Raw genomic sequence first — 12765 nt, 5'->3', positions numbered from 1 at the left:
TCCATTTACTCTCATCATTCAATCAATTGTTGTACCTAAAGAAAAAGTGTTTTGTGTTATTTTGATTCAGTCCTTTAGAATATTTATATATTCTGACTAAAGTGTAAAATGTTAAACCCAAGTAAAGAAAGATTCAGAAGTAACTTCAGCCTTTCAAAAAAATAGCACTGATCCTGAAGAGGAGAATTGGCAGGGTTTGTTGTTGGAAAAAAAAATGAATTAGCCACTTTGACCCTGGCATCCCTTTGGGCATGTCATAAGTAAAAAAAAAAAGAAAAGATCTATGCGCTCACAGCTGTGAGCTCAACTCATAGATCTATTATTTGTGATAATACTTTTTTTTTTTAAGAAAAAAAGAATGACTATGAGGCTATGAGTGGTTAGGTCATCAATTGAGAGTGAGAGCTTCATTACCTGGCTGCAATCCTTCCTAAACTTCTTAACAGTCACCAAGCTGCTACTCTCCTCCCTCCCCTCAGCCACCAGATAACCAGAAGCTCGGTTTGTTGGAAGCGTTGCTCAGAATTGGAGACTGGCACCATGCCCAGATTATCATGGACCAGATGCCCTCATTCTATGCCACTTCTCACAAGGCCATTGCCCTGGCTCTCTGCCAGCTGGTGCACCTGACAGTGGAACCAGTGTACCGAAGGTGACTACCATCATGGATTTACTTCATACGCACCATACATAACAGCAGGCACTCCTGCTTCTTCCACATAACAGCTGAGATTGTACACAATTTGCCCTTTCTACAATAACCTCTCTGTGCCAAACATTTCGCTAAATGAAGCACAATTAAATAATACATAATAGCAAGAAAAAGCATATTGGATATAATGGCTGAGACATAAGGAGACCCCAAGAGGTGCACGCTTACTCATTGGTCTGTACTTTGCAGAGCTGGGGTCCCCAAAGGGGCAAAGGGATGTAAGCTATGTCCACTGAGGAACAAGAGGGCCCCTCGGCCAGCAGAGTGCTTTGAGGACCTGCGGAGGGACACGTTCAGCATGCTGGGATACCTGGGTCCCCACCTCTCCCATGACCCTATCCTCTTTGCCAAGATAGTGCGTCTGGGCAAGGGCTTCATGAAAGAGGTACACAACATCATCACTGCCTGAATCTTTGTCCAATCTCCTCCTTGTGCATCATCTTGACTTGACAAACATATTTATTGTCTATGCCTTTTCAGTACCAAAGTGATTCCAGATCTGATAACAAAGACAAAATGGTAAGTAAAAAAAAACATTTCCACCTGAACCCTATTCTGGGCGTGTCATAATAGACGAACAGTCGACAAAACTTTGCCAGCACGTTGTAATCTTGTAGATCATTTCTGATATTTGAGAAAATATGGTTTAAGTGATTACGGAAAAACATGTATATGTTGTGGATTGGTTTACTGTGCTTGTACACTTTGATTAGTCTGACTTTGATGTTTGTAGTTTGTGAGCAGATATGCACATACGCAGGTTAACGTTGTTTAAAAGCTGTACTTGAATTGCAGGAGATATTGCTGAGTTGTTTCCTGAGCATTGCAGACCAGGTGCTGCTGCCTTCTATGTCCCTAATGGAGTGCAATGCGTGTATATCTGAAGAACTCTGGGGCCTCTTCAAACTCTTTCCCTACCAGCACAGGTGAGAGATTCACATACAGATTAAAACAAAAAAAGTGTGTGCATGTTCAGACATTTTTGTTGGTATTTGAATCAAGCACTCTTCTCAGCTTTGTGCTGGTAATGTAATTTCTTTGATAGCTGCATAACTAACCCACCTAACTGATGTCTACCGATCTATGCTCCTACAGATACCGGTTATATGGGCAGTGGAAGAATGAGACATACCTCAGCCACCCACTGTTGGTCAAGGTCAAAGCTCAGACTGTGGAAAGGGCCAAATACATAATGAAGTAAGACACTCAGAAAATGACTCTTTCCTCCTTAAACGTTTTTTCTTTCACCACCAGCCATTTCAGTTCAGCTGTGAAAGAATATGTGCGCTTCAGTGAAATCTTTGTTGATAATGGACGACCAGTTTTGGTCTTAAGCAGAGTTTAAAAAAATCCATAATTTTACGGCATGGCTCTGCTGTGTGTCCATGACATGTCAGAGCTAATCTTACAAATCACTCGATTGATAAGCTCTGCATTTCTTGTGCACACTGCCAGCAGGCAACAGAAGTACCTCCACAAATATTTAACTTTTAATATTGAATTTTATCGGCTCCAATCGGGTTGAACCCCCAAGTCATACATCATAGATAATGTCATAGACGACGGACGTCACAGGTTGGACACATCAATTCCGAGATCTGCATTGGAGCGACGCAGTTCCTGTATTGATCCCCAAGATCCACATGATTCATTTTTTTTATAATCGATTGGCTTGATAACTATTGCGGCTCTAATCAAGATGCATACAGATTTGTCAATATTTAATACTCCTTTGTATCTCTTTTTTTGCCAGGCGATTGACCAAAGAGAGTGTGAAACCATCTGGAAGGCAAATTGGCAAGCTTAGCCATAGCAACCCCACCATCGTTTTTGATTATGTAAGTATTGCTGCTATTTTTATCAGGAGTATGTCCTATTCCATCACTGATACTAGTATTAATTTAATACGATACAAGTGCAGAGAAGAACAGAAGCCTAGGATGAAACCCGAGCATATATTTTTTTAATAGGATGAATCGTTTTTATTTCCACTATGCTTTCACAATGTAAAACTGTAAAACACAAGATAATACTTGCAACACTACGCATTATGTGAGATGATGTTAAATCTCTATTTGTCATTAACAAATCATTGCATCCCCTCTAGATTCTGTCTCAGATCCAGTGGTACGACAACCTTATAGGTCCTGTTGTGGACTCCCTGAAATACCTCACATCTCTCAACTATGATGTCTTGGCCTGTATCCTTCACAGATATATCATTCATTAAAAGTATAGTCAATGAGGGGGAGGGTTGCTCTGTCTTGCTGGGATGTTCCACTTAACTGTGTCTTCAGATTGCATCATTGAGGCCCTGGCCAACCCAGAAAAGGAGAAAATGAAGCACGATGACACTACCATCTCTTCTTGGCTTCAGAGTACGTTTCAACACAGCTCTTATTTGCTGTCTTTGTTTTGCTTCATGATTTGATCTGTGCAGTACTATGAGGATGTCTCAGGTCATGCGCTTCAATAAATGAATTATTGACCTGTGGACGTTTCTCTTGTCTACCAAGGCCTGGCAAGTCTGTGTGGAGCCGTGTTCAGAAAATACCCAATTGAATTGGCTGGCCTTCTTCAGTACGTGACCAATCAGCTGAAAGCAGGAAAGAGGTAACATTCTCCTGTCAAGTGAAACCTAGCTTGGTTGAGAACATTTCAGTTCACCCCAAAGCTGTTAAAGTAGAAGTGGAGTGGTTAAACCAAAAACATTGTAGAAGTTTTTTTATATTATTACTCTATCCAGATGTGACCATAACTGGACAGTCTTCAGATGTTGGCCCCCTCGCATCTATATTTGACAATATTGATCTGTTGTATAATTTATTGATTTTATTTGATACATTTCTTCATCACTTCGATACATTTCTTCACCACTTCTTCAGTCTTGCTTAATGAAATCCTCCCATATTAAAATTACCGTGTGGATGTCCACGGTAGGTGGACAGTGGGTGGATGTCACAAACTCAACATCCATTCCCTTGAAACGCGTGCGCCTGTCAATGGAATGGATGTTGCGTAGCTCCGATCCACACCAAATTTGGCACAAACACTGTTCAGGGGTTTCCCATGAGAATAGTCACACTGTGTGACTGACTATGTAAAGGGCCTGGAAATCAAGTTAATCAAATTAGTTGTCTAGGATGCAGGGCAAAAAAAGAAATGGAAGTGGCACAGTCCTTTTTAACTGCAAAATAAATGCGCGCACTCGTCAAAAAAGTATTTTACCGGATGCACGGTTCAAAAAGAATTCAACAAAATCACAAGACCACCAGCTCTCACAACAAATCCTTCTGTTTTATTATCTGGCATATTTTATTATCTGGCAGCAACAACACACGGACGCGTTTCGGCGTGAGTGAGGAAGGCTCCTGCTGAAATGCGTCCATGTGTTGTGTTGTGTTGTTGCTGCCTGTGCCAGATAATAAAACGGAAATATTTGAAGTGAGTGCTAGTGAACACGCGATTTTGTCGAAACCCTGTATTTTTGACCTACGCCTCTTTAAAACAGTATGAAAACCCATTCTGACATGATAAGCTGTTTTCTACTATGCTCATGCTCTTTTGCTTTTTGATGGTTTAAAAGTACAACTTACATTCTCTGCCCCTCCCCTCCCGTAGCTTTGATCTGCTGATCCTGAAGGAGGTAGTGCAGAAAATGGCCGGCATTGAGATCACAGATGAGATGACGTTGGAGCAGTTGGAGGCAATGACGGGAGGAGAACAACTTAAAGCCGAGGTACAGAGTACAGCTAACTTCTTGTTTTACAGACAAAATAATTAGGAAATTCACAGGAAAGTGACTTGCTCCAAGTCAGTTTATTTACATTTCGACCTGTACATGTCCTGCACATGGACGTTTTCTAGTAGATGTGCAAGCTTCTTTTCTTTTTCATTTCTTTTTTTCTTTTATAACTTCTGTATTACACCTCAAACATCCTCCTCTTGAGTATGGATGATGCTCTCGAAGGCTTCAGGACTATTACATTAATTATGCGGCTTGTATCCACAGGGTGGCTACTTTGGCCAGATTAGAAACACCAAGAAGTCATCTCAACGTCTGAAGGATGTGCTGTTGGACCACGAACTGGCTTTGCCCCTGTGTCTCCTAATGGCTCAGCAACGCAATGGGGTGGTTTTCTTAGAAGGAGGAGAGAAGCACCTCAAACTTGTGGGCAAGCTTTATGACCAGGTATGCATGTTCTCCTACTGCAGTGATCCTTAACCTTTTTAATTTCAAGGACCCTCAGTTTGATATGCATAAGGCCACGGACTCCCATTTGATAAGATTTATGTTATCTCTGGGGACCCCAATTTGCACTGTAAAATGTGAGTGTACAAAATGGAATCAATAGCGTTCAAGTTGACTGATACGAATAGGAACCAAACTAAATGGATCATTACGGGTCCATTTGGTTTCTATGAGTACACTCCGATAGTTATAGGCCTGTGTTAGTCCATTTGGTTCCTAACTATCAGTCATTTTGATGGGGAACCCCCTGAAGGACCCCGGGCCCCACCTTAAGAACCAGTGACCTGATGTATTCATCATCTTCCCCTGTTACTAGTATCTTATTCATTAGTAAAGTTTGAAACAACTTGCTGTCATTGCAGTCAATTGTAATGCTGCAGCATATTCCAAATTAAGTAATCAGTAATCAGTTATCTGCCTAGCAACACCACGGCTCACTCCATCGCTCAAGCCACTGAAGCATTTTGTGTACATTGATGGAGCCTAAGGTTCCAACATTCTACACCTGGATCTGCCTCGAACGGGCTGTGGCAACAATTTCTCTCCCACTTCTGTTTTGCCTAGAACCGGAGAATACATTTTTGATGTATTTTATGTTGACATACATTCTGCCCTCTAGGCTGCCAGTGCCTCATAGACTAGAATGGGGAATCTCACTTCCAGCAGAAACGGCGTGACATTGATCGTACGTCACTGATCACATGACCCCAAAAATGCATTCTTCGGTTCTAGGCAACACAGAAGGGCGGGGGTCCTTTTTCTTATTTTCACCAGCTCTATAGGTATAGTAATGACATAGGTTAATGTTGAGTGGCATTCCCCTTTAATAGCATGTTATCAAGGCTCTGTGGAAGAACGATACAGTCCCTAATTTTCTTCTGTCATTCTGTGACAGTGTCATGACACACTAGTGCAGTTTGGTGGGTTCCTGGCATCCAACTTGAGCACAGAGGACTACATCAAACGAGTTCCCAGCATTGACGTTTTGTGTAACCAGTTCCACACTCCGCACGATGCTGCCTTCTTCCTGTCTCGGCCCATGTATGCCCATCAGATTCTGGTGAGTTGACTACCACTGTCAGCTGGGATATTGTTCTGTGGTATTGGCTCTGTTTTACAATTGTTTATATAGTTTTTTGGAAAAGTGGAAATGTATGTTCAAAACTGTTAATTTTCAGAAAATGGAAAATAGAACTTGTGTGCTAACGGATTCAATGTAGTTATGTAGTCACAAACTCTTTTTAATACTTTCCAATCTAATTATTATTATAAAAAAAAAAAAGAAATCTGGAGATACAGGGTTTGTGCCCGACAGCGATGATAGATTTTTTTTTATCGTGGAGTGGCTTTGAAATGCTAAAGGATATGTGGTTACTAAGTTTCTCTGTCCACTCAGTCGAAGTATGATGAGTTGAAGAAAGCAGAGAAAGGCAACAGGCAGCAGCAGAAGGTTCACAAGTACATGGCAGCATGTGAACAAGTGATGGCGCCCGTGCACGAGGCCGTTGTGTCCCTCCACCCTCCCAAGGTCTGGGATGACCTCCGGCCCCAGTTCTATGCCACCTTCTGGTCCCTGACCATGTATGACCTGGCCGTGCCCCACACCGCTTATGAGCGTGAGGTCAACAAGCTCAAGGTGCAGATCAAGGCCATCGAAGACAATCCGGAGATCGTGAGTAATGTTAATGATGCTAAGAAACGCACGTGCGCTGCTGTAAAAGCTGTATGTCCCTTTAGTTTTATATTTTGCAAATACTGTGTATTCTAAAACTAATTGGCTGCGTTCTATGCATGAAAGGTACTTCATTGTGCTGTGGTTTCCTCTCCCCCTGCAGCAACTAAATAAGAAAAAGAAAGAGAAGGAGCGTTGCACTGCCCTGCAGGACAAGCTGCAAGAGGAGGAGAAGAAGCAACTGGAGCATGTCCAGAGGGTCCTGCACCGCCTCAAACTGGAGAAAGACAACTGGCTGATGGCTAGTAAGTACATGCAGAATCCATGTCTGCTATTCATCAATGGATTTCATGTATGGCTATTGGCTACCTGGCAGCCTGGATTCCTGTATGTCTGTTGTGGAGCCATTTTTAAACCTTTGCTCATTGACAGAATCCACAAAAAACGAGACCATCACCAAGTTCCTGCAGCTCTGCATCTTCCCTCGTTGCATCTTCTCTGCCATTGACGCTGTGTACTGTGCACGCTTTGTGGAGCTTGTGCACCAACAGAAGACACCCAATTTCTGCACCCTCCTATGCTACGACAGGGTAAGAATTTGACTAATGATAATTGTATTAAAATCAACATTTTGAATGAAGTACTGTAAGGTTAAAGACGGGAGAAATAAATAACAATCAGCTATCAGTGTTTAAACATTTTCTGCTTAATTATATGAATGTTTATACCATGTTATAATGATTATTTGAGTGTACTGTATTTTATTTTTGTTATGAGTACCATGTGTCTAAAAGCTGCTTCACATATTGTCAATCAAGTTTGACTTCTGTACATTGTCTACCCCTGCAGGTTTTTTCTGCAATCATTTACACAGTTGCCAGCTGCACGGAGAACGAGTCTCGCCGTTACGGACGCTTCCTCTGCTGCATGCTAGAGACCGTGACTCGCTGGCACAGCGACCGCGCCATCTACGAGAAGGTGAACCTCACGCCTCCATACTCCAATAGAGACTATCCTCTTGCTTCTCCTGAATTGAAGTCTCACTTTGCGTTTGTTTTCCTTATGGAAGGAGTGTGGCAATTACCCCGGATTCATGACCATCTTCAGAGCCACAGGCTTTGACGGAGGGAACAAGGCTGACCAGTTGGACTACGAGAACTTCAGGCACGTGGTACACAAGTGGCACTACATGCTGACTAAAGTGAGTCACCACTACTGCACCTTACATCCCTATGTTAAAATGTCTTAATTGCCAATTTCCAAATTGTAGCCTACAGTGTACAGTAGGAACTAGGCCATATGACTTCAAATCACGATTATTTCAAACTTTTGCCTCGATTATGTTTAATGGCTATTTTCGTTTTTTTGTTAATTAGACTAATCGATTTAGTTGATTGATGATTGATTGAATACTTTATTTGTCAGAAATGTAGAAAAGCACGTGGGACAGTCAGACATTAAGGCTAAAAGAAAAAAGTCCTGGGGACTTGTTTCCATTGTGGTTCTATGTTTTCAATTCATTAACTAAATCAATTAGACTTTCCTGTCAATTCATTGATATATATAAGAAACTAGAGGGTCGGGGCGCTGCGCGCCCCTCCCCCCTAGCCGCTGCGCGGTGCTTTGTGTTTGTTGGTCTCTATAATATATAAAGCCATAATAGGAGATGTTCCCAATGGAGCTATGCCCAAATATGGAGTGTGTTGTCTGACCTCACTTGGGTCTCGTTGGGCGGTTATATAAAGCCATAATAGGAGATGTTCCCAATGGAGCTATGCCCAAATATGGAGTGTGTTGTCTGACCTCACTTGGGTCTCGTTGGGCGGTGGTCGGCGATGACGCTAAGGAACAACATGGCCGACTGTAATGTTGTGAGTTTGTGTTGGCCGCAATTAATTATGCTGCGAGGGGGCAGATGTGTGCTAAGCAGTATGAAGTGGCCTACAGACTGCGCGTAGTAATTCTGCACGTTGTGGCGTGTCTTGTTAGTGACATTGATATGTTGTTTTTGTGTTTAGTCCCACACAGTGGCAGGTTTTTTTGGGGGGTTTTGGGTTTAGAAATGTATATATAGATAAGAAAATAACTTTTTTTTAAAGATTCTTGATTATTTGATTAATCTACATGACCAAGATTAAGTCTGTTATTGGTAAATATCTGTTTTGATATATTTTCTTTTAATTGCCCAGCCCTACTACAGAGGTCATGGAAGGTGTGTATTTGGCAACTAACCCTCCCCCATCTTCCATGTTGTTCTGTCAACCAGGCTTCAGTCCACTGCCTTGAGACCGGGGAGTACACCCACATCCGAAACATCCTTATTGTTCTCACCAAGATCCTGCCCTGTTACCCCAAGGTGCTGAATCTCGGCCAGGCGCTGGAGTGCCGCGTCCACAAGATCTGTTTAGAGGAGAAGGAGAAGAGGCCCGACCTCTATGCCTTGGCCATGGGGTAACACTGCCCGACACACGGCATTGTGTGCACTGCAGCTCTCAGTGGAGCCACACTGTTCATATGCAACACACACAATGTTCATGTTTCGTGTGCTATTTCAAGCGAAAGCGGGTAGTCAGGAAAATGTTAACTATATATATATGTGTGTGTGTGTGTAGCTGCTTCATTGGATGAACTGTGACCCCTTTTCTACACTTGCTTAGTGAACGATGCTATAAGTGGCTATTGCATTTCAAATTTAAGATTTTTATGTATAAATCAAGATAGTTATTCTTTCAGTATGATAGTTCCAGAGATTGAAAGGAGGTAGAACCCGCACACCAATTTCCAGGCAAAGGATTTACTTTATTATTGTGACAACGTTTCGATCTCACAGGATCTTCATCAGCTCAGTATGACATATACTGACTTGATGCAGATCCTGTGAGATCCTTTCATATTAGTTTTATTGGCCCAGCACCCACCGTCGATGTGCGTGTAAATAAGTATGCTTTGAAGTTCCAGAGATTGAAACATTATACATAAAGCTTGTGCGCATTCAAAGAGGTTTTCCCTTTTCTATCGAGGTAGTCTGTGGATTAAGCTGGAAGCAGGGGAGGGGTGTCAAACTCATTTCAGGTTGCGATAGTTTTTGTCTGTGCGTGCATGCTTGGATGTGTTTGTGGTGGGATATGTGGGAGAGAGCATGTGTTTTGTTATGGACGAAATAACTGTTTTCCCTGATTAAACCGTTAAAATGTCTGAGATAGATCCAGCTTTATGATTTCTGTTACGAAGAAAGCTACTTGACCACTATAGTGTGCGTGCATGTGTGTTGACACCATGCACTCACAAAATATTTCCTTCTGTATGAGAAATGACGTGCGCTTCCACATGTGTAAAGTTCTTCTGATCTCCTGGCCTGTGCCTCGTTTAAACTGTTTATGCGTCTTGTAGTTATTCAGGTCAGTTGAAAAGCCGGAAGGTGCACATGGTCCCTGAGAACGAGTTTCATCATAAGGAGCAGCCAGTGCGCAGCGCCACCCCTGCCAGCCAACAGAACGGCCCTGGCAGCACCGGCAAACCCACCACCAACACCAGCAAGACGGATGAGGGGACTTCTGAGGAGGGCGGTGAGTTAGAGGAGAGACAGTATGTCCTTGTTAGATTTCCTGTGTTTTTCCCCTGGGGATGATGTTCTCTCTGGTCGCCATCTGTCTCCTGTTTGACAGTTGGTATGGTAGAAATGTAATAAAGCATGGTAACATTTGATGTTACATGATTGTGTTTTGTGCTCATCCCAGCTCTGCTTTTGTGTTTCCACAGATCGGGGCAAGGATAAATCTCAGGGGACGGCGAAACCTTTGAACAAAGCCAACAGCACAGCAGCCAAAGTAACCACCAGCAATGGCAATGGTGCTCTTAACAGGTAGGTTTGTAATGGAAATGAGGGAGGCACTTAACCATCCGTGTAATAGATACAGTATGTAATATAATATAATATAATATAATATAATATAATATAATATATAATGTAATATAACAATAGTCCAATACAATCATCAAACTTGTGACTATTTGAATAGTAATTGTGACTGTTTATCTCTACAGCAGCACAAGACCTCAACACAGTTAAACTAGTTATATGAGCTATTAGTTTTAAAGAAATTCTTAATAAAGTCTTAAGGAACAATCAGAATTGATGTCACATTTAGTAAGGTTTTTGGTCATATGTTGAACTGCAGGGGTTCAAAAATCCCAAACGAAACTAAAAATAATCCTCTGTTTCCCTTTCAGCACCAAGCCTGTCAAAGAGAGGGACGACAAAGAGAAGAGTGGGAAGGAGAAGAAAGACAAGAAGGAGAAGACACCAGGCAGCACTCCAGAGGCAAAGGGGGAGACCCGACGGGAGAAACAGAGGGAGGAGAGAGGCGGAAAGGAGGAGCGAGTTGCACGCGAGGGTAAGGAGAAGACGCCCAAGGCCGACCGAGACAAGCTGAAGGCCGACGACAAGAGCAGCAAGGAGGACAAGGCCAAGGCCGGCAACGGGGAGTCCCAGGAGACGTCCAGAGATCGGGACGCCGTCAAGGAGTCCAAGAGCAAGGAGAAGGGAGACAGGACCGCTGCATCTGGGTCCCTCAAGTCACCAGTTCCCAGATCAGAGTCTGCAGAGTCTGAGAGGGGTAAGATTCACATTTAATGGACTTGTACTGTGGTGTTGTATTGACATTTGTGTATATTGTACTTACATACCACCTGGATTTAGACTACACCTCTTGTCCAGTTATTTTGAGCATGGTATTTATTTTTATTTGGCATGATATTAAACATAGCCCAAAGTCTTTAAATCCTATTTGTGAGGTTGGGTTATAAGTGAACTTTGAATGCAACAGAACATCAGCCCTCTGTGACAATCTGAAAAAACTCAAATTACCACTGCGATTGATTTTCACTTTTCATTTCCCATAATTATGTGCAGATCACAAACGGCGAAAGGTCGAGAGCCACTCTTCACCAGCGCACTCCTCATCTGTAAAGGTTAGTATGGCCTGAGGAAAGCTGTGGCCGTGTTTCTTCTCTATCTACCGGAGCGTTCCCATCTGTTGCCCATTCCATCGGCCCTCAAGAACACAAAGGAGAGATCTCGTACAAGCAGGCGTGGCATCTGGAATTTCCCATCCAAAACCATGGGAGTTGGAAAGCATTCCATGAACACTAGTATATTATTTTCCTGAATTGGGAGAGAAATGGAGGACTTAGCCAAGAGAATAATGTAAATATTATTTTTATATTGAGATATTTATATATTTTCATATTAAGGAAAGCAGTTGTAGTGCCTTGAGAAGATTTTTTCACGCATTTCTACGTTCCCGGTGCCGTTTTTTTTTTTTTTTTGGAGAAAGAAATGCTTGCCTGAAACATATTGGCCAAATCAGATGTCCCCCCACCTTTCCACTGGCAAGCTGAAAATGTTCTTTTTACCCCTCAAAGAGCTGTATTTTAAGAATTAAAATGAAGGCCAAGTTGAGATTTTTTTTTCTCCCCCTGCTCATACTCTTTGGCGAGCTGAAGATTCCCCGGTCAAAATGCTGTCACACATTGCTCGTCCCTCATCGTGCCGGGATCCAGCGAGAGGGTGTCTCCAGCGAGCCTCTTCGTGGTACAGAGGCACTTTTCTGCGGAAGCCGCATCATCTACCCTCCAGCCCAGCCCTCCGATCAAAGGGTCTGCATGCAGCCTGCACTTCAAGTCAAGACGGGAAGTCAAGAAGCCTAGGCGTTCCTGCTGGCCCAACAGCCACGCCCCAAACCACCAGCCGCCAGCGTCCGTCACTACTACCTCCCAACACACACACAGCGGGAATCAAAGCCACCAGCACCTGAGGTCGGGCGGAGACGGAGAAAGCCAATGTCGCTGTTTTGAATGGGCCAAAATATTGCCAAGAAAAAAAAAGCACGCCTACCCCCTACAAAGAGAGAGAGAGGGAGGGAAGGTGTGGGCGAAGCCTTTGGAATCGACTGGAGCATTGCCCCAAACCACTGCAAGCTTGTGATAGGTCTTAATTTTACTCTTCCACCAGAGAAATAGGCTCCCCCTGAGTCTTATCCATTCCAGAACTGTAAGTGACAGCGACAATTTCCTATGTAGGGATGCAGCTCAAAGCACACAAGATTTCAGTGAATTTTGTCTCAAACA

General features: G+C 43.0%; 1 protein-coding gene across 3 annotated transcripts in view; it reads left to right on the top strand.

Annotated features, from left to right (window-relative positions):
• The window catches only part of thoc2 (THO complex 2), a 31994-nt gene that overhangs the window by 14458 nt on the left and 4771 nt on the right, over positions 1-12765 (top strand). For 2 of the 3 annotated variants that reach the window (XR_014601908.1, XR_014601909.1), the window contains exons 11-32: positions 480-652; positions 902-1097; positions 1193-1231; positions 1508-1638; positions 1808-1909; positions 2466-2550; positions 2820-2913; positions 3010-3090; positions 3229-3325; positions 4334-4451; positions 4725-4904; positions 5860-6024; positions 6361-6636; positions 6800-6941; positions 7069-7226; positions 7486-7614; positions 7706-7837; positions 8903-9087; positions 10027-10202; positions 10396-10498; positions 10867-11252; positions 11549-12688. Coding sequence is in view for 1 of the 3 variants with exons in the window: in XM_084073658.1 (XP_083929784.1) it covers positions 480-652; positions 902-1097; positions 1193-1231; positions 1508-1638; positions 1808-1909; positions 2466-2550; positions 2820-2913; positions 3010-3090; positions 3229-3325; positions 4334-4451; positions 4725-4904; positions 5860-6024; positions 6361-6636; positions 6800-6941; positions 7069-7226; positions 7486-7614; positions 7706-7837; positions 8903-9087; positions 10027-10202; positions 10396-10498; positions 10867-11252; positions 11549-11607 (3207 nt within the window). In the remaining 2 variants the exon portion in view is untranslated. The remainder of the gene's footprint in view (positions 1-479; positions 653-901; positions 1098-1192; positions 1232-1507; positions 1639-1807; positions 1910-2465; positions 2551-2819; positions 2914-3009; positions 3091-3228; positions 3326-4333; positions 4452-4724; positions 4905-5859; positions 6025-6360; positions 6637-6799; positions 6942-7068; positions 7227-7485; positions 7615-7705; positions 7838-8902; positions 9088-10026; positions 10203-10395; positions 10499-10866; positions 11253-11548; positions 12689-12765) is intronic. The other variant, XM_084073658.1, reaches the window with a different exon arrangement.

Source organism: Gymnoscopelus microlampas (genome assembly GCF_963454915.1).
Source record: "Gymnoscopelus microlampas genome assembly, chromosome: 12".
Classification (NCBI taxonomy): Eukaryota; Metazoa; Chordata; class Actinopteri; order Myctophiformes; family Myctophidae; genus Gymnoscopelus; species Gymnoscopelus microlampas.
This window is presented reverse-complemented; position numbering and strand designations above follow the sequence as displayed.